This window comes from Delphinus delphis, chromosome 1 (assembly GCF_949987515.2).
Source record: "Delphinus delphis chromosome 1, mDelDel1.2, whole genome shotgun sequence".
NCBI lineage: Eukaryota > Metazoa > Chordata > Mammalia > Artiodactyla > Delphinidae > Delphinus > Delphinus delphis.
The window spans coordinates 32,181,741-32,204,768 of record NC_082683.1 but is presented as its reverse complement, the minus strand read 5'-3'; the positions used below and the strand labels follow the sequence as shown (position 1 = coordinate 32,204,768).

Sequence of the window (23,028 nt, the reverse complement as noted above, 5' to 3'; positions counted from 1 at the left end):
ATGGGCAAAGGACTTAAACAGACATTTCTCCAAAGAAGATACACAAATGGCCAATAAGCACATGAAAAAATGTTCAACATCAGTAAGTAGGAAATGCAAATCAAAATCACAGTGAGATACCATTTCACACTCATTAGGATAGTTATTATCAAAAACAAACAGAAAATAACAATTGTTTGCAAAAATGTGGAGAATTTGGAACCCCTGTGCATTGTTGGTGGGAATGTAAAATGGTTCAGCCACTGTGCAAAAGTATGATGGTTTCTCCAAAAATTAAACAGAATTACCATATGATCTAGTAATTTCACTTCTGGATATACACCCAAAAGAACTGAAAGCAGTGACCTGAAGAGCTATTTGTTCCCATGTTCATAGCAGCATTATTTACAATAGGTGGACGCAATCCAAGAATCCATCAAGGGATAGATGAACAAATTGTGGTATAACAGTGGCATATTATTCAGCCTTAAAAAGAAAGGAAATTTGACACATGCTACAACCTCGATGAATCTTAAAGCCATTACGCTAAGTGAAATAAGCAAGTCACGAAGAGACATAGGTTTCCACTTATAAAAATGCACCATAGTCAAATTCATAGAGGCAGAAAGCAGAATGGTGGTTACCAGAGGCAGGGGAGAGGGACGAATGGGGGATTAATGTCTGATGAGTTCAGAGGTTCAGTGTGGGAAGATGAAAATGTTCTGAAGATGAATGGTGGTGACAGTTGCATAACAACATAACATACTTAATGCCACTGTGAACTGTATGCTTAAAAATAGCTAAAGTGAAAAATTTTATATTATGCATACTTTACTACAATATAAAAAAATACCCAAAAAAGTTAACTTTATGTCTTAAGATTTAAGAAGAGCAATTTTCAAGAAACAGAAGTGCATAAGCATGATTAGGAAGACTGGGGAAAGAGAAGGATAAATTCAAATACCCCACATTTCTGTTTTAGTAAGTCACTAGTACTAAAGAGATTGATCTAGAATACCTCTTAAATCTTGAGATTTTTAAATCCAAGCTTTATCACACGGGGGAAGAGGATCACAATTCTGAGGCAGTTGTGTAATAGAGTGAAATAACATGCCTTTCGGCTGTGGATTCAAACCTCTACCCCCCATCATTTGCCAGCTAACCTCTCTGGGTCTTGATTTTTAAAAATCACTTAACTGAAATGACCGAGTACTCATTTTGCACCAGACATTGCACAATACAGCTTAAAAAACTGTGGCAAAATACACGTAACAAAACTTACTACCTTAACCATTTTTTTAAGTGTACAGTTCTGTGACATTAAGTACATTTACACGGCCGTGCTACCATCACCAACATCCATCCACAGAACTTGTTTCACCTTGCAAAACTGAAACTTACCCATTAAACAATAACTCCTCATTTCCCCTTCCCTCCAGCCCCTGGCAATCACCATTCTACTTCCTGTCTCTATGTGTAACATAGCTTTCATAACATTGTATTTTCTGTTTGAAAAAAGCAACACAAGAGTGTGGTAACGGCATCAGGGTATACAAATAGATCAACAGAACCGAATAAAGTCCAGAAACAGACCTACATACATATGGCTAATTGATTTTCAGCAAAGCGCAAAGGCAATTTCTCAATTCAATGGGAAAGCAGTCTTTTCAACAAATGATTCTGTAACATTGAGATGTTCATATTTTTAGAAAAATGACTTCCACCCATCACTCACACAATACACAAAAATTAACTCCAAATGGATCACAGATCTAAATGTAAAACCTAAAACAGTAACATTTATAGAAGAGAACATAGAAAGCTTTTGTGCTCTTGGGTTAGGCAGATTTCTCAGACATAACATGAAAAATACAATCAATAAAAGAACAAGTTGGGCTTCCCTGGTAGCTCAGTGGTTAAGAATAGGCCTGCCAATGCAGGAGACACGGGTTCGAGCCCTGGTCCGGGAAGATCCCACATGCCACAGAGAAACTAAGTCCGTGTGCCACAACTACTGAGCCCGTGCTCTAGGGCCCGCGAGCCACAACTACTGAAGCCCGCGCGCCCTAGAGCCCGTGCTCTGCAACAAGAGAAGCCACCTCAATGAGAAGCCTGTGCACCGCAACAAAGAGTAGCCCCTGCTCACCACAACTAGAGAAAGCCCGCGCACAGCAACGAAGACCCAACACAGCCAGAAATAAATAATATTAATTAATTAATAAAAATAAATAAAAGAACAAGTTAATAAACTGAGCTTTATCAAAATTAAGAACTTGTGTCCTTCAAAAGACACTGTTAAGAGAATAAAAAGGCAAACCACAGCCTAGGAGAATACATGCCAACAAGCAAGCCATGGCTTGGCTGCTCTTATGCCCATCTAGTAATGCAGGACATTTCGTTCCTGTTAGTGTCTCACCCAGTTTTTCTCTGAAGTTCTTGATAGTGTCTCTCATGCGTTTAGAACAGTTCTGTCCACAATGTGTGTCTGCCACCATGTTGTTCTGCCTCAGTTCATCCTTGTCATGATCTGCTCCTTCTAAGCTGGTAGAGAGCACCTCAGGCTTTCTCCATGCCCACATCAACACCATGGAATCTGTGTCACAGCCAAGGGTGTTCCCTCCAGAGATCCCAAGTGAACCAGAGGCAGAATGTGTGTAACTTAAAAGTGATACAAATCACCATCCCCAATCTGTCTACCCTTTGCCACCTAAGTCACAACATTTAAAGAAGGAAAAAAAGAAGAATATATTGCATAAAGGACTTGGGTCCAAAAACACACACATACACCCCTCAAAACTCAACAGTAAGAAAAGAGACAATCCAATTTTTTCAAATGAGCAAGAGTTGAAAATATACATTCCCAAAGAAGATACATGGTTGGTAACTAAGCACATGAAAAGATACTCAACAGAAGTCATTAGGGAAAGGCAAATGAGAACCACAATGAGCTGCCACTAATTTTAAAATGGCTAAAGCTAAAAAGACTGGCCACACCAAGTGCTGATCAGGAGGTGGAAAACTAGAACTCTCATACATTGTTGGTAGGAATGTAAAATGATACAACTACTCTCAAAAACCTGACATGTGACCCAGCCATTCCAGTTATTTACCCAAGAGAAAGAGAAGGCGTTTGTTCACACAAAGACTTACACATGAATGTTCATAGCAGCTTTGTCTGTATTAGCTAAAAACTGGAAACAAGCCAAATATACCAACAGGTGAATAAACAAATCATGATAAAGCCATAGAATGAATACTCAGCAATGAAAGGAATTAATTATTAATATATACAACATCATAAACGAATTTCAAAATAATTATACTGCAAGAAACCAAAAAGAGACTTACAGGTTTATTTATGTAAAATTCTAAAAATGCAATATAATCTATATATAGAGAAAGCAGCATAGCTGAGTGAGGATGTTATGGTTATGTACGGGAGGAAAGTAAGAAAGAGGAAATACAATGGGAGTAGAAAGAAAGTTCTAGGAGTGACGGATATATTTGTTATCTTGATTGTGGTTTCATGGGTATACAGATATGCCAAAGCTTATCAAATTGTTCATTTTAAATATGAGCAGTTTACTGTATGTCAATTATACCTCAATAAAGCTTTTTTTAAAAAAACACAATGCTCCACAAAATGCACAAAATCATAAAAGGAATTTAAATAAATTTTACATTTCAATTGTCAGATTTACTATTTTTACTGCAATAAAGTGTAAAAATTCTGTGCATAAAAATAATATAAGGGACTTCCCTGGTGGCACAGTGATTAAGAATCCTCCTGCCAATGCAGGGGACATGGGTTCAAGCCCTGGTCTGGGAAGATCCCACATGCCGTGGAGCAACTAAGCCCGGGAGTCACACCTCCTGAGCCTGCGTGCTACAACTACTGAAGCCCACATGCCTAGAGCCCGTGCTCCACAAGGGAAGTCACTGCATCGCAATGAATAGCCCCCACTCGCCGCAACCAGAGAAAGCCCACGTGCAGCAATGAAGACCAATGCAGCCAAAAATAAATGAAATGTTAAAAAAAGTTTAAAAATTACGTTAAAAATAATGATATAAAAAGTGAAAAGATAAACAGAAGAAAAGATAATTCCAAAGTAATGACCAACAAAAAATTCATATCTAGAATATAATTTCATAAAAACTGTTAAGAAAACCCAAATGAAAAATGAGCAAAAAATAGGAAAAAGTAATTCAGAAAAGAGGAAATCTGAATAGCAATAAATATAACCAAAAAGATAAGCAACTCCTCACAAGTAAACAGAAAAAAAAATTAAAACCACAATGAGATACCACAGTCTATCCATCAGAACGGCTACAATTAAACTGTCGACTATACAAAGTATTGGCAAGAATGAAGGGCAATGGTAACTTTCATACACTGATAACTGCATAAACTGCTACAAATACTTTGGAGAGTAACTTGGCAGTATTTATTATAGTTGAAGATAGGCTTATATATGAAGCTAGCAATTCCACTGTAAGCATATACCCTAAAAGAAATTCTTGCAGCCATGTATAAACATATAAGGAAAAGATATCTACCCCAGCAGTTAATGTAAATGCCTCTAAATCCATCAGTAAAAGAATGGACAAATGAACTGATATATTTACATAATGAAATACTACACACCAGTGAAAAATGAAAGTATCAAGACTATACATACCAAAAACTATACATACACACTAGATACACCTTAGACACATTATGTTGAATTCAAAAAGCTTCAGAATACATACAGTACATCATTTAAGCAAAGCTGAAAAATATAAGAAATAATATTACACATTATATTAAAATACACAAATACAAAGTAAAGAGATGGAGGAGAGATTAAATAGCAAAATCAGGATGATGGTGGGAGGGAGATGATGTCTGTGACAGGGTACATAGGTAGCTTCAATTATTTTATTTCTTAGGTTGTGTTCATTTTAGTATGCACTTTACTACCTGTATCCTGGAAATATTTGATTTTTTTGAAAAGTAACATACCATTCAAAGTTCTGAGCAAAACTGATTTTCAACCTAGATTCCTACACCCAGCCTAACTAACACAAAAGAGAGGGGAAACCTCCTCAGGAAGCTACTGGAGGGTAACTCCTCACATCCCAAACAGGGGAGTAAAACAAGACAAAGACAGGAGGGCTAGGAAACAGTATCTAACAAAGGAAAGAAGCAAAGACAAGTACTGAAACAATAGTTGATAAAATGAAAATTAATTAAAAAGGGTAATATATAAGTATAAACCGTACAAAAACACAAGAAACATAAAGTGAACGTCCCACTTATTCTTCACTGAAATGCAACAAATGATAACACTTTAACTGTCTTTCAAAACTTTTTCTATACATCATTGCTTTATGAAATGGGATACTATATAGTTTTCTGTTTCTAAAACAACAGATCTTGGATACCCTTTCATACCAATACATATAGTACTACCTTTTTGCCTGTTTAAATTTAATTTGAAAAATACTGAAATACACCAAAAAGGGAAAATCCACTCATAATTCCCCCACTTTAAAATTTTCTACGCAACAAAGAAGTGAAAGATCACACCAGTGCCATCTAATTCTACCACTACTCTCTATCGCCAAATAACCCCAATAAATACAATTTGGTACATATGCCTTATATACATAAACAAAAGCTTTCTAATTCTTTGTAATAATCTCCAGTGCTCAAATGTTTTATGGCTCTGGGGTGTTCAAAGGGTACTTATTTTTTGGCATTTCCAAATCTAAAATATCTTATAAAAGCCCTCATCTAGTCCAAGACGGATTCCTGGCATTCCTGCACTCCCTTAAATTAGTAGGGTCTTCCCTTCTTAACCATACACTTGCTTCAAATTTTCAGTTTGGCAACAAACACTACTGAAGCCGATTATAGAAAAGTGGCACGGAAAATCATTTCTTTATAATCTATACCAATTGGAAAGAGCAATAATGTTGCTTACTCAAAACCATTTATGTTAGACCTAAAAATTATTATGTAATAGTTAAGCAAGGGAATTGTTTTGCTTATGTTCGTGTTACCTAAGGACAAACTAGTTGGAAGGTAGATAAATACATATAACCGTCAAACACTGACTACTGCTCTTTTGTACCAATAAGCATATGTAACAGGAAAAACTGCTTAATATTTATCTTCTCCACTAGACAATAAGCTCACTGCAGACCAGAACCCCAAGTAGCACATAACACGTATTTTGTAATTATTTGCTTTTGATTCTTTGCCCAATTATTAAAGGATATGCTAACTTATTTTTGAAGTTCGATTAAGACAATTTTTCCGATACATATCTTTGATTAGCATGAAATATGCCTGTATACTAAAACAAATTCAACTAAGTAGATTGAACTCCCAAATTCTCACTGCTTCCTTCAAACCCTGTAAAGGAGGAGAGCAGCATAATATTGACCAAACTGCACTTGTGGGAATTTTAAAAAGAAAATGCTTAAGATCACAGTATTTTTTAGAAAGGTGCTCACATCAGATTACAATGATAATCAATTTTGCTTGATAGTAAATAGATATGTCAAAGTTCAGAACTTTATTGATATTACAGCTGTTATATAATATCACACAATATTGATATAATTATTCTGATCCTCGGCTAACATCCTCGACTGAGAGGGAGTTTCTAACTTACAAGTTTTAAACTGGAAAGGGAATGGGGCAGAAAACCTCCAAAGTTCTTCCCCCAAACATAAGATTCTACAATTTTATGAAAACATGGCCAACTTTTTCCCAAGAACTCAAATCCACGTTACAAAGTCAAATCACTTTCGATATATGCACATTTCAATAAAGTGAAACACAAAATTTAAATACCAAACAATAAACCAAGTTAAAGCCAACAGCCAAATGAATAAAAAATATTTCATATAGAACAAACTATTAGTTGCAACACATCAAACGCATTATACCTACTATAAACCCCAAAAGGCATCCATATTGCTTCAATGTAATAGAAAGTTACTGTAAATTACACTTCCAGTCTACAAAACTCATCATAGGCTCTCTGAATCTAAAACTATGTCAGCAAATGCTCTGAAAGCATTTAGGTAACTTTTTTCTTTCAGTGAGCTCTACATTGACAGGAAAATGGAGGAAAACCACGCTACATGAAATACTTCTTTGAGAGTCCGCCTGCCGATGCAGGGAACACAGGTTCGTGCCCCAGTCCGGGAAGATCCCACATGCCGCGGAGTGGCTGGGCCCGTGAGCCATGGCCGCTGGGCCTGTGCATCTGCAGAGGGAGAGGCCACAGCAGTGAGAGGCCCGCGTACCGGAAAAAAAAAACAAAAAAAAAACCAACCAAAAAAAAAACAATATTCAGTATAGAAACAAAATAAGGAGACAGACACGCTGGGTACCTATCTGCTGCTACCAAAAACTATGCTACGGGTACTGTAATATTGTCCCATTTGATCCTCACAACAACCTATGGGGTAGCTTTCTATTACCCCCAATTTTATAGACAAGAATATAGACTCACGGCAAGGTTTAAGATCACAAAAGTGTTGGAATGAGGATTTAAACCGAAACCTCTTAACTTCAAACTTAAAATGTACTTTCTATTGTATATGTTCTCCATTTCATAAGACAATAAAACGTAATATTGACGAAACATGATGTTTTACCCACATTTACTGTTAGAACTTCATTGGATAATTTGCTCTAGGATTAACATTTTCATTTACCAAAATCAAGCTTTCATTATGAAGGAAAGAGTCAAATAAGGATAGTGAGCATAACAACTAATGTAAACAAATAATTTCAGCTCAAATTAGTAGAGTGGTTTCCACTGGGATGGGCACTTACCCTAAAGGTGTAAATGATAACCCATCAAGGGGCAGAAATATAATATTGAAACTTTTATTTAAATTAGTTTTAAAAGTCTCATCCCTTTTATACTTCTGTGTTTGCTTGTAATTTATATATTGGTACTGCATAAATAGAACATTTAAAATTTATTTATTTCAATAAGGATACACAAGGCAAATGTTTGGAGGTGACTTAGAAAATAATCCTTAGCAAATGTTTCCCAGTAGACTTATGTAGTTTTAGAGGAGAATCACACCTAAAAGGCCATCTCATTTAAGCAGCAATTTGAGGCCCCATAACAAACTGATTTGGTGCAAGGTAATAATACATCCATTCAGTGACACTTTATCTGAAAACATATAAAGATAACAACATAAGAAAGAGTTAGCTAATGTAATGCACTAGGGTCTTTCCATTTATTCAGCTATGACTCAGTCTTCCCAAAGATTCCCAAATCTCCCCAAAGTAGTAATGATCAATAAATGTTTGTTGGAAATAAGTACACTGACAAATCTCTCACAACAACAATCAATCACTAAATTGTATGATACATTCTGATGGCCTCAGGTTAGGCTGCAACTAACTCTCTGTAGTATGTTCTGCTTCTTGAGAACCTCAAAGCAGCATGGAATCTTAAGATTACAAGGTCACACTCGATCATTAGACACAACCAAATTTTAATGACTTTTAAATAATAACATTTTAAAACAGAAGTATGTTAAAAAAAAAAAAAGGTAAAGACAAACCTCACAGGAAAAAAAAGTAAATATCTAATACACATGAAAAAATAACAAGGACTTCCCTGGTGGTCCAGTGGGTAAGACTCCGTGCTCCCAATGCAGGGGTCCAGGTTCAATTCCTGGTTGGGGAACTAGATCCCGCATGCACGCCGCAACTACGTGTTCACATGCTGCAACTAAGAAGCATGTATGCCGCAACTACGAAGCCAACATGCCACAACTAAAGATCCCGCATGCCACAACAAAGATCCCGTGTGCCACAACGAAGATCCCGTGTGCCACAACTAAGACCCGGCGCAGCCAAAATAAATGAATATATAAATTTTTTTAATGCTGTTAAAATACAAATTAATAGTGTGATAGCAATTATCTGCCACTATCAGATGGGCAAATATTAAAAAGTTTAGTAATACCAGGGTTGGCAAGGATATAGTGAAACAGGGACTCCATAACACTATTGGTGGAAGTACATACTCAACTTCTCGTAGGCCAGTATCTATCAAAATTTTAAAAAAACATTCTCTTTAGTCCAGTACTGTAATGTCAATGCCAGGAATTTATGCTATGGATATAAATAACTAATGCTTAATGTTTAAGGTTGTTCACTTCAACATTATTTGCGGTAACAACAAAAAAGAATACAAATTATTTAATTATGGTAATGTTCAACGTGTACTGATACAGAAAGTTGTCCTCAGTATATTAAATAAAAATGTAGGGACTTCCCTAGTGGTCCAGTGATAAAGAATCCGCCTTACAATCAATGCAGGGGATGCGAGTTCTATCCCTAGTCAGGGAGCTAAGATCCCACACGCCGCGGGGCAACTAAGCCCGTGCGCCACAACTACCGAGCTCGTGCGCCTCAACTAGAGCCTGCGTGCTGCAAACTACAGAGCCCATGCGCCCTGGAGACTGCGCGCCACAACTAGAGAAAAGAAAACCCGCACACCACAACTAGAGAGAAGCTTGTGCACTACAACGAAGAGCCCATGCGCCGCAACAAAAGATCCCGCATGCCTCAAGGAAGATCCCAAGTGCTACAACTATGACCCGACGCAGCCAAAAATAAATTAAAAAAATAATAACTCTTTTCAAAAATTAATTAATTAAAATATAAATTGCAGAAGAGTGTGCATTTTAATTTTTAAGAACACATAAGACACCGTTAACTGCTGTGGGGAGTGACTGGAGGAACTGAAGGCAAGAAAGGGCTTCTACTTTTTCCTAAAACCTTTCTGTAGCTTCATATATTCTGCCTTGAGCATAGCTTTTACAGTTTTAAAAATTTTTAAATTAAGAGTGTTGAAGGTTTTGGGACTTCCCTGATGGCACAGTGGTTAAGAATCTGCCTGCCAGTGGGCTTCCCTGGTGGCGCAGTGGTTGAGAGTCCGCCTGCCGATGCAGGGGACGCGGGTTCGTGCCCCGGTCCAGGAAGATCCCACATGCCGCGGAGCAGCTTGGCCCGTGAGCCATGGCCGCTGAGCCTGCGCATCCGGAGCCTGTGCTCTGCAACAGGAGAGGCCACAACAGTGAGAGGCCCACGTACCGCAAAAAAAAAAAAAGAATCTGCCTGCCAGTACACAGGACATAGGTTCAAGCCCTGGTCCGGGAAGATCCCACATGCTGCGGAACAACTAAGCACATGTGCCACAACTACTGAGCCTGCGCTCTAGAACCCATGAGCCACAACTACTGAAGCCTGCACACCTAGAGCCCATGCTCCACAGCAAGAGAAGCCACAACAATGAGAAGCCCGCGCACTGCAACGAAGAGCAGGCCCTGCTCACTGCAACTAGAGAAAGTCTGCACACAGCAGCGAAGACCCAACGCAGCCAAATAAATAAATAAATATAAATTAGAAAAAAAAAAGAGTGTTGAAGGTTTTGCTACTTGCATAATTTAAAATCAATGCAGTTTTGGACTTCCCTGGTGGCACAGTGGTTAAGAATCCGCCTGCCAATGCAGGGGACATGGGTTCAAGCCCTGATCCAGGAAGATCCCACATGCCGTGGAGAAACTAAGCCCGTGAGCCACAACTACTGAGCCTGAGCTCTAGAGCCCGCGAGCCACAACTACTGAAGCCCATGAACCTAGAGCCCACGCTCCACAACAAGAGAAGCCACCGCAATGAGAAGCCCACGCACAGCGATGAAGAGTAGCCCCCGCTCAGCCCCCGCTCACCGCAACTAGAGAAAGACCCGTGCACAGCAATAAAGACCCAACGCAGCCAAAAATAAATTAATTAAAAAATAAAAATAAAATCAATGCAGTTTTCAATGGAATACTATGCAGTTTTTTTAATGTAGTTAATATGTGTGTGTTCCATGTGAAAAGATATCTACAATATATTAAATGAAATAAGCAAGTTTTAGTATATAAACTTGACAGTATTTTTCTAAAAATAATACATATCATATGGAAAAATTCTGTAAGTGTACATTCCCAAACTGTTAACCTAAGAAAATGTAGTACTGAAGTATAGGGAGTATATGGTAGTTTTCATCTTAACTTTCTCTTCTTTTACATTATTCTAAGTTTTTACAATTAGAATGTGTTCATGAGTTGCTTGGGCAACTAAAAGTTTTAATATTTATATACACACATATACTATATGTGCTTTTCCAAAAATCAGAATAATACATCAAGTTATTAACAGTGAGGCTACATGGTACTTTCACTTTTTACTTTATGCATTTACACATCTTGTCTTAAGCTTCTAGAATGTGCATGTATCAGTTTGGAGTCACAAAAAACAAAAACTATATATAATTAGTTTTATTTCTTTAAGATACCTTATATATATACATATATATTTTTTTTTGGCGGTACGCGGGCCACTCACTGTTGTGGCCTCTCCCGTTGTGGAGTACAGGCTCAGGACGCGCAGGCTCAGCAGCCATGGCTCACGGGCCTAGCCGCTCCGCGGCATGTGGGATCTTCCCAGACCGGGGCACGAACCCGTGTCCCCTGCATTGGCAGGCGGACTCTCAACCACTGTGCCATCAGGGAAGCCCAGGATACCTTATATATTTTAAACATACATATGGAAAAAAGAAAATGAAATCCCAAATGAAAATATGCCTGTTTTACACAACCATATATCATAAAAATACAATTCCCAAGCTAAGTCATTCATTCTATCATATCTGGTAATAATTCTTATAAGTGTCCATATTAGAAGGCATTACTGTACTGGCTAATGTGACACACTCAGGTTATTTCTTTGAGAGTAAAAATACAATGAGATCAAATGTCAGCACAATAAGCTACTAGATCCCCCCAAAAAAGAATAAGAAAAGTCCTCTAAAAAACACATTAGCGAAATCAGGCGCAGCACAAAAGTGAGGAGAAAAGACAAATACATCAGTAGTTCCCAAGCTTGCTATGTGCAGAAATATAGGTAAACCTAGATGAATAAATAAACTTGAACTCAAAATATGTCTGAAATGTAATTCATTCTCAACTTCCAAAAAATTATAATACATTAAAATATTTTTCATTTGGGACAATAAGTATAATCTAACACCTGCGAAGACTTTGGAGGGAAATTGGTTTTATAAAATGCTCACAGTCAGGACTTCCCTGGTGGCAGAGTGGTTAAGAATCCACCTGCCAATGCAGGAGACACGGGTTCAATCCCTGGTCAAGGAAGATCCCACATGCCACAGGGCAACTAAGCCTGTGCATCACAACTACTGAGCCTGCACTCTAGAGCCCATGAGCCGCAACTACTGAGCCCGCGTGCCACAACTACTGAGCCCACGTGCCACAACTACTGAAGCCCACGTGCCTAGAGCCTGTGCTCCACAACAAGAGAAGCCACCGCAATGAGAAGCTCGCACACTGCAACAAAGAGTAGCCTCTGCTCGCCGCAACTAGAGAAAGTCCACGCGCAGCAACAAAGACCCAATGCAGGCAAAAAGGAAAAAAAAAGCTCACAGTCATGTTTAGGCTAACAACAGGAAATCAAAACTCGGTGGTGTGCAGAAACATAAAGCAATCAACTCCTCACCACACTAATTTGCCTTACTATAATGAAAGTAAAGCATGTGATTTGGGGGCTGACATAAGGTTTAGAACATGGCAAAATGTTTCATTTATTTTTTTAAATTAATTTTTATTGGAGTATAGTTGCTTTACAATGTTGTGTTAGTTTCCACTGTACAGCAAAATGAATCAGCTATACATATACACATATCCCTTCTTTTTTGGATTTCCTTCCCATTTAGATCACCACAGTGCATTAAGTAGAGTTCCCTGGGCTATACAGTATGTTCTCATTAGTTATCTATTTTATACATGGTATAAATAGTGTATATGTGTCAATCCCAATCTCCCAAATGTTAAATGTTTTAGACACCTTAATTTTGGCAAATGTTGTACAATACTTAAATGTCTCTCTAGAAGAGTCACAATGTGTCATATTAAAAAAATGTTTAGGGACTGCTCTGGTGGCGCAGTGGTTGAGAGTCCGCCTGCTAATGCAGGGGACACGGGTTCGGTTCCTGGTCCGGGAAGATCCCACGTGCCGCGGAGCAGCTGGGCCCGTGCACCACAACTACTGAGCCTGCGCTCTAGAGCCCACGAGCCACGACTACTGAGCCCACTTGCCTGGAGCCCGTGCTCCGTAACGGGAGAAGCCACCGCACTGAGAGGCCCACGCACTGCGGCAAAGACACCGCAGCTAGAGGGGGACTGTGCGCAGCAACAAGGATCCAAAGCAGCCAAAAATTAATTAATTAATTAAAAAACAACAACAACACTGGGCTTCCCTGGTGGCGCAATGGTTGAGAGTCCGCCTGCCGATGCAGGGGACACGGGTTCGTGCCCCGGTCCGGGAAGATCCCACATGCCGCGGAGCGCCTGGGCCCGTGAGCCATGGCCGCTGGGCCTGCGCGTCCAGAGCCTGTGCTCCGCAACGGGAGAGGCCACAACAGTGAGAGGCCCACGTACCGCAAAAACAAAACAAAACAAAACAGAACACAACAACAACAAAAAACGTTTATCCCAACATTTTCCCAACTTATATGAACAAATAATCCTTATTTCAAGAAGTGCTTATGCATACGTATATTTCATGGAACAAAACATAATTTAGGAAATGCTGATATAAGAAAAACAGCATGGGCTCTGGAGTCAAAGACTTCGCCACAGCTGTGTGATCCTGGGAAAGTTTCGTAATTTCCCTGGGTCTGTTTTCTACCGTAAAAGGAAAATACCACCACCTACCCAAGTGCCTGGCACACAAAAGATGCTCAATAAATTAAATATCCCTCTATTTTTTCATATGGTTTCTATGTTGCTTATGTCAGCAATGAAAGTTTTAGGAATCTATTTTTTATACCATCTTGCAATCTATGTTTGGGTTGTAAAGTATGGTGTCAATCATATCCAAAATAAATGCTTCAATCTGGCTAAGAAAGTTTGCTGAAAAATTCATTACTTTAAATATTTGTGGAATATAAGCAACCAGGGGAAGTTCTTAGAAAATATAAATAAAATTAAAATGAGGTTCTACTCTTAGTTAATCAAGATACAAAGAACAATAAAACCTGATCCCTACTAGGAAGCAGCATAAACCTGCTGACAAGAAAAGTTCCTATTTCTTGATAAAGATAAGCTAAGTCTTGCTTGTTACTCTTAAGAAGTCTAGTCAGGGATTTATGGAAGGAAGGAGATAAAAGATCAATAAATACTGATTGAATAGCCATTAAGTGCCAGGGACTATCTAGGCACTGGGTAAACAATACAAACACCCTCATGATGCTTACATTCCAGGTGGGGATACAGACAAATACACATATCAGACAGAGTCAGTGATCAAAAGAAATATAAAGCAGTGTAAAGAAGATGGGGAAGTGCTGTTTTAGATAAGATAGTCAAAGAAGACCTCTGGGAGAGATGACAGATGTCTACAACTGAATGAAAACAAAGCACATTTTAGTTTGCCAATGCCTTTGCGGTCTTGAAATAAGCGGTGTGTTCTATCTAGACTTTTTAACTAACATTGTTCAGAAGAGCATGATCCACAGGTAGACACAGAAGTCACTAGGGACCACAGTACAAGAGACTGGGTGGTACCACAGTAAATAACAGCACCCAAAGTTCTCACTGCTTCACAGGTCACATTTATAATATGTTTTGGTTACACACACTGAAAAGCTAGCTTTTGCTGTTATAACTGTCATTTAGTTCCTATTTAGACATCTCCCAGGAGAAGGCAGCACAAGAAGAAAAGCTAATGCATTTAATAAAAGCCCTTTAAAATAAATAATTGAAAAAAGGTAAAAATAAATGAAAGAGGTAATGCTCAAGAGTCTTCACGGCCACCAACCTCAATGAGTTAGGAAGACTGATCCTCCCTCTCTCAACATCTCCAAACTGTTGTCCTATTAGACTGGTAACTCTTCCTCAATACTATATAATGCCTCCTATTTTCTCCCTTCATCAACACTAGTCCTCAACCCACACATGTAAATGTGTATTTTATTATATTTATTATATTAATGTAAGCTAAGTTGACAAGTATTGTCTCTAAGAAAGGACCAAAATCTCCTATCCTGTTCCTTTACAGGAATTTCTTATGGTAGAACTGCCTTTTAACATACTAGATTTTACATTAGGTGTTTTTTTTGAAGTACTCATCTCTTGAGTATATTATGAAGTTCCTACAATATAATTCATTCAACAGATTAGTTTTGTGGGCCAGGCATTGTATTAATTGCTAGGTACCAGGTATACAACAAAGACTCGTTGGTTTACTAGTCAATAGAAGAGATAAACATGGACAAAAACATTGAGGTACCGTGCCGATGTACAAGATGCTACTGGAGTCCATATTCTAAGTGAAAGAATCACCTCATTCTGTCTGCTGAAATCAGAAAATGCTCTAAAAAACTTATTATTTGAGTCACGTCTTAAAGGATAAATAAGCAGATGAGGAAGGGGTGACCCTGGGGTTAATCAAGTGGACTGAGAGATGAACACTGGGATGAAGGTAGACAAAAAAAAAAAAAGTTGGGTGTAAGGGGTGGAGCAAGTCCAGATCCTAAAAGACTCTGCATGCCAGGCTGATAAGTGTGAATTTTATCTTGCCTTTGGGGAAAAAACCATTGAAGAATTTTAGGGAATAAAGTGACCAACAAGATTATGTTTATAATTTAAAAGGAACATCAAAATGCATTGCTGATAAGGCCAGTAAGAAGGCAAGAAAGATTAGTGAAGAGTTGCTGCAAAAGGACATTGTGAAGCCTGAACTAAGACGGTGACAGCAAGGAAAGGAGTTAAAACCATAGGTATGTGCAAAGTGTCAAAAGAACACAAACAACTAAGAGGAAATCTATCTAGTAAAATCAAAGAAAGCTTCACAGACAAGGTAACATTTGCACTGGGCCCTAGAGAAGGAAAACTTGTCATGCAGAAAATGAGAGAAAAGGATAGAACAGCACAATGAAAGGGAAAGACATAAAAATGCTTAATGAGCTGAGTTTTTGTTAAAGGAGTAATTCCATCCTTTTGTAGATCAGTCACTTGGGAAATATTTACTGAAAACCTAACGTGTCTTGGATCTTGAAGAATCCAATGAAAATTAAGGTCATCTTTTCCAAAATAATGCACCTGGAAATTCACAGGTAAAATTTTAATCATAGGAGTAACTGAGATCCCAGTTTGATCCATGAACTCCAAGTACTCCTGAATAAGTAACAGTAGAACTGGGGTGATGGGAAAGGCTAGGTAAGAGCTGAAAAGTAAGCTGGGGGCAAGACTGTTGACTTTTTATTCCAAGAAATCTGGATAACTCAGATAATTCTGGGGCCATTGTTTTTTACAGAGATTGTTTTATTTAGTCCACACAACAGTGTATTTACATAGAGAACAGTAAGTACTGTTATCATTCCATTTGCAAATGAGAAAACTAAGGTTTAAAGAAAATAACATGCGCCAAGGTTACACAGCTAGTTTAAATGGTAAAGCCAGTATGCCCATCTGATTTAGGCCCTTTGAACTCAATCACTAATCTAAGGGAAAATGAAATATTCAGTACTTACCTAATTTAACATTTAAAAATCTACAAAGTCACTGTTAGTTCCAGAACTCAAAGTGTCTCATAAACAAGGTTTACTCATAAAACTACTCTGCTTGATAGTCTCAAAGTATAATTTCAAGTTATTAATGAAGTCTACTTTAAAAAAGTGTTCAAAATTTGTGTTACAAATACAACAGCCAGTTGGAAAACTTCAGGAATCTGGGTTCCCAAAATATAGCAAGAATTTGAGAGGATATCATCAATTTTTCAGCAAAACAAAGAAAGACTGTTTTCTGGAGTTAATCTTATCCACACTGACTGTCTGGCAGACAATGTTTTCAGAAAAGGAACTGAGGGAAGGGGAAAACACACACGCACGCACACACACACACACACACACACCCCATAATCACTGAAAACAAATTTTCACGAACTACAACTTCATCTAAATATCATTTTCTTAGTAACTATTACTTCTGAAGTTTCATTTTGATCATCTTCACAAACTTCTGAAAATTGAAAACATGCCCAGAATGAAACAAGCTTCTCTATCCTTTCATATGTTAGTTCATTTCTTGATTTGGTGCAATTCCAAAGACAGAGCCATTTCTTTTAAGTGCTGCAAGAGCTAGAGAGAATACAGTCCCAGCCTGTTGCAGGAGGGATCTACTTGGCACAGTATAAGTCCTTAAGACAATATCTCTAAAGTAAACACATGATGGAAATAATTTTGTGGCAGTTAAGCATCCCAGAGAGCACAGGTCAGGCCTTTATGATAATGTAATACAACTACATCTCTCTACACATTCATTAGGTGCTCCTGCAGAGCAGGCTCCTATCTCCAGCACTTAATGCAATGTCAGGCGCACACACACAATCAGTAGATGAATAAATTTTATTCTGCCTTTCAAATGTGAAACCAAAAGCTATTCAACCAAATTTGGATAGTGAAATTATTCCTACTTCATCATAAAATTTTAAAAAACTTTTCTGTATCTGGTAAGAAAGGATACTCTACTGATTTTATCTGGGCTATGGGGAAAATGTAACAAAAATATTGTGATAAATACTGTGAAGGGTTGAATATAAACTTTCTGTCTGCTGTTCGTATAAAGCACTACAAGATAAAGGTCAGAAAACAAAACAATCTCACAGTCATAGTTTGCCCCAGGTTATTAACTAGTAAGTGGTAAAGTCATAATTAGGACCCAACTAACTCGCAATCCAATGTGCTTTCTATTACAACATACCGTCACAGATACTCCTTTTATTTTGTTACTGCAAAACATTGTTTTGGGAAAACTTCAGGCCAAAAAAAAGAACTTCATAAGAAAGACAAATTACAAAAGTACTTCCTTTTTAAAATTCTTCTGTGCCCTCACATATCTAAGTATCACTAAGACTCAATACATTAAAATTCAGTTAAAATAAAATCAGAGCTGCCAGCAGTAGGCATAAAGCAGAATATATATATATATGTTATCCTCTGACAAGCTTCAATTTGATGGGTTATATCCATTCTTGCTATTCTTCTAGGAAGACAACGCAAGCTTAGGAGGCTTACCCAAAACCAACAGTTTTTCTGCTCTCCTCCTCACTAATCCGGGTCCAATTAGCTCCCTCTTCTCCCAAAGCACTGTTTTCCTTCTCATCTCTACCTTTGACTCTGGAATACCACCCCCTTCCCCGATATTCAAGACTCATTTTCATCCCTTCAGCCATAGGGCCTTCCCAGGCCACCCCATCTAAACTGGCCTCTCCCAGTATTTCTACAACGCCTCCTCTTCCATCATTACCAAAACTGCATTGACAATACTGTTATTTCTACTACCGCCTCCCAACCGTAAGCTCATCAAGGGTAAGTGCAGTCTTATTTACGTTTCCTCAGCACTTGGTAAAGTGTTTGGCACCATCCTATGGAGTCAGTAAAAGTTTGTAAAGTAAATATGTGTACTAAGAATGTTCACTGCTAGTGAAGAAGCAAAGAACACCTTAGTACTTCAGAGTTCAGGGAAAGGCTGACGGTTGTAGACATAAAAACTGGAGTGATACAACGTATGGAAAAGATTAGCAAGGACAAAACCCATTTAGAGATGAAGTGCTTCTGGCTCAGCAGAGAGGAGGGAGAAAGACATTCAATCAAGTCAATTTTTGATTCTTCTCCGGACCAACAGAGCAAATTGTCCCTCAAAATTGTAACTGTGGAACACCGCAATTTATTCAGCACACTCAACTACTCATTAAGAGCCCAAGTGCCAACGATTATTTTGCATTTTCTAAGGTGCACCAGGTGAGAAGCAGAGGGGCGGCTCCAAAACCTGATTAGAACAAACAAGCAGACGTAGAAATAATAATGGCACATCTTTAAATTTATAAAGAAAAATCTCGGCGTGATCCTGGAAACGAAACTAAGCATACCAAGAAATATGTAATCATAGGTTTAGGACCTACTACGGCACAGAAATGGTCACAGAACTGCCAAGAGAGACCACACTCCTCATCTTTCCCAATCCTCTTCTACTCAAAGAGCCTAATAACCACTACAAGGATCACGAGCCTCATTTCTGGCAGCACAATTCTCAAAGGAATATAGAAGAGGCGAAAGAACAGCTTTGATGCCCCCCCCAAAAAAGGCAGCAAAAACCAAACAGCCAACCAGCTCCACAATCCTTAAGCAGAAAGCCCTAGACGTCTTTCAAAGCCAACTGTCATACCTTTTAGGGGCCCAGAAGACGTTGACTCCAAACATAAGTCTCTGGCCCCAACATATATCTCCGGATTATTTAGGAAAACCCAGGTTTTACAATTTGGAGATCTGCACTCTACTCAAAAAAGCATCTCCGGGAAGGAACGAGCGAGCAATCAATCCCTCAGGAGGCAATGGCGCTCCAACCACCAGCCGGGGGGACAGGCAACGACGACAGGGCACGGCCCTTCCAGGGAGCTGCCGGCGCCCTTCGGGCTCTCAGTCTAACCCAGCGCAACCCGCCCTGGCGGTGGCCGAAGTCGGGCAGTGGCTGAGGGGGGCCAGCGGTCGGGCTTCCGAACTGGGCCTTCCCGGCCCGGGGGCGCGGCAAGACATGGAGGTGGCGCCTTTCAGTCCGGCCCCGGCTGCAGCAACGGGTCCGGGGCCTCTTCCCCTGGCCTCCCCGCCCTGCCGCCCTCAGCCAGCCAGTCCGCCCCTCACCTGGCAGAAGCTCCGGCAGTAGTTCAAAGATGAGACCTCCGACACCTCCTGCTCCCTCAGCTCTGTCTCCAGCTGCCACAGACAAGGTCGCAGCCCTGAGGCTCCCGGCACCGGAGATGCAGGGCTATGACCCCGAGCCATGGACTCTGTCTCGGTTCCGTCTCCGGCTCCGACTCCCGCCGGAGCCTCAGCCCCAGCCCCGGCGACGGCGGCGTCTCCCTTTCCGTCCGCCATCTTCCCACGGCCCAGCAGCGCGTAGGCAACCAAGCCACGTGACTCAGACCTGGCCCCGCCCCCGGTCGACCGCGCTCTGTGACGCACCCCTGGGCGACTCTGGCGCCCGCTGGATTCCGTCACTCGAACTCGGGATGTTCCTCCCCTCTGCGGCCTCCCCGATAGCCGCCCGGGCAACGGCCTGGCAACAGCTGAGCAGTAGCTCCTGCCCACTGCAGTCCTTCCAGACCTTTTGGAGTCGTGGGGTCCCCGAGACGGACATACCTGTAGATATAATCTAGATATGGAGGAATGACATTTGAGCTGCGATCTGAAGAACGAGAGAGATGCAGCCCTGAGAAGAGCGATAAAGGAAAGCATCCCCAGTAGAAGAAAAATAAGCAAGCCAGTGGAGGTTGTGAGGCCGAAATGAAGACTAGCCCATGGGAACGTGGTTTATAATAGAGAGGGCATTACAAGTCGGTAGGTAAAGGGTGAACTTTTCAATAAATGGCGCTGGAACATTTTTTTCCAAAAGGGGGAAGAAAAAGTTAAATTGGATTTTTACCTCAGAGCATATCCAAAAATTAAATGCTGGATGGAGTAAAGAAAATATAAATATCTTTATGTTAGCAAAATAGAGAAGACTTTCTTAAATAAGATCCAAAAAACACACACCATAAGGCAAAATATTGTTAGCTTTACTGCATTAAAATTTGTTAATTCTGTAATAAGAGAAGTTTTAAAAGATGGCACACAACAAGCGAAAGATTAGACAATATTCACCATATATATAGCCATCAAAGGATTAATATCCCAAGAAGTTCCCAAAATCAAAAGGAAAAAAGCAAACAATCCAATAGAAAAGTAGAGAAAGGATATTGAGGTAGATCACCAAAAAAAGAAACCCAAATGGCCAATAAACCCATGACAAGATATTTAACTTTACTGTAACTATCAAAGTACAAATTAAAACAACAGTGAGATATAATTTCATACCCATCAGATTGGCAGAAATTTTAAATTAGTACCATGTGTTAGGAGTTAGGAAAATGGAACTTATGTACTGCTGGTGGAAGTATAAATTGGTACATCATTTAGGAGAAGAATGTGTAACACTTAGTAAAATTAAAGATGCACATGGACTTCCCTGGTGACTCCATGGTTAAGAATCCACCTGCCAATGCAGGGGACACGAGTTCGAGCCCTGGTCCGGGAAGATCCCACATGCCGCGGGGCAACTAAGCCCATGCGCCACAACTACTGAGCCTGTGCTCTAGAGTCTGCGAGCCACAACTACTGAGCCTACGTGCCACAACTACTGAAGCCCGCACGCCTTTTCAGTAAACTAGCTATTTCTATTCTTGCCCTCCTCCAGTCAGTTCTCCACAGGATAGCCACATAACTCCTTTTAAAACATAGTTCAGGGACTTCCCTGGTGATGCAGTGGTGAAGAATCCACCTTCCAATACACAGGATACGAGTTCGATCCCCGGTCAGGGAACTAGATCCCACATGCATGCTGCAACTAAGAGTTTGCATGCCACAACTAAGGAACCCACGAGCCTCAACTAAGGAGCACACATGCCACAACTAAAGGAGCTGGTGAGCCACAACTAAGGAGCCCGCCAGACACAACTAAGACCTGGCGCAACCAAAATAAATTAAAAACAAAACAAAACATAGTTCAGATCACATCACTCCCCCCTGCTCAGAACATTCTAGTGGCTCCCCCTCATCCTTACCAGAGCCTACAAAGTCCTATCTGTATTTGCCCTGTTACCTCTCCAAATGCTCTTCCCACCACTTCATCTCACTCATTGGGCTCCAGCCACACTGACCTTGCCATTCTTAAACAAGACAGACAATCTCCATGACTTTTGTACTTATTGTTTCCTCTCTCTGGGGAATCCTTCCTTTTTTCATTTCGTTCAGGTTCAAGTATGACCTCACAGGGGCAGATGACCCTGTCTAAAATAGCCTTCTCTATCCCTTGCTGTCTTTTCATTTTGTTCATATTAATTGGCTTTACATTATCACTATTTTGTGTGTCTCACCTGCTAGAAGGTAAATTCTTTGAAAGTAGGGTGACTTATTTTACTCAATGCTATATCCCTAGTGTCTGGTAAGGTAGTTCCTGGCATGTGGGCAATCCATATTTGTTAAACAAAAGAAGAAAATGTAAAAGTTTATGGTATTTAAGTGGGACTAGATGAGATTACCTGGGGAAAGGTAAATCAGGCGTCATAAACTCATATTCCTACGTGACTTAGACAGGTGACCTAAATGAGTAAAGCTGGCTGGATATTAGATGTTTGGAAGTAGCGAACTGGTTAAGGAATGACCCAGGCACGCCAGGGAATTCCCAGGTTTGGTAACTTATAAAGAGAAATATAAAATCTTCAACTTACCCACTTTAACATTAAAAATGAGGAACACGTCTTTATTCAAAAATTACAACAAATATAAAAAAGGAGTAGCATAAGATAGTAGAAGGAACGTTGGATGAGAAATTAGTAGAACTGGGTATGGTTCACTTTTTAAAAATTTATTTTATTTAGTTATTTTTTGGCTGTGTTGGGTCTTCATTGCTGTGCGTGGGCTTTCTCTAGTTGTGGCAAGCAGGGGCTACTCTTTGTTGCAGTGCATGAGCTTCTCATTGCGGTGGCTTCTCTTGTTGTGGAGCACAGGTTCTAGGTGTGCAGGCTTCAGTAGTTGTGGCGAATGGGCTTAGTTGCTCTGTGGCATGTGGGATGTCCCAGACTAGGGCTCGAACCCTGTCCCCTGAATCAGCAGGTGGATTCTTAACCACTGCGCCACCAGGGAAGTCCTGGTTCTCTTTTCATTAACTAGTTTTATAACCTAGAAAAGGTTGCTTAGCCTCTTTGGTGCCTCACTTTTTTCAGGTGTAATATGAAGCCCACCCCATGCTCACTCACTCATTCTTTCAAGAAACACTGATTACGCCTAACTGTTGGGAGATATTGTCATGAGAAGTGAGATGACAGGAGACTTTGACTTTCTACTTACACATTTCTGT

The 23,028-nt window shown here is 39.8% G+C and overlaps 1 protein-coding gene across 1 annotated transcript in view; it reads right to left on the bottom strand.

Annotated features, from left to right (window-relative positions):
- Window positions 1–20,009, bottom strand: part of RLF (RLF zinc finger) — an 83,060-nt gene extending 63,051 nt beyond the window's left edge. Inside the window, exon 1 of the mRNA XM_060020079.1 lies at window positions 19,776–20,009. Coding sequence (XP_059876062.1) covers window positions 19,776–20,009 — 234 coding nt within the window. The remainder of the gene's footprint in view (window positions 1–19,775) is intronic.
- Between the last annotated feature and the right edge of the window lie 3,019 nt (window positions 20,010–23,028).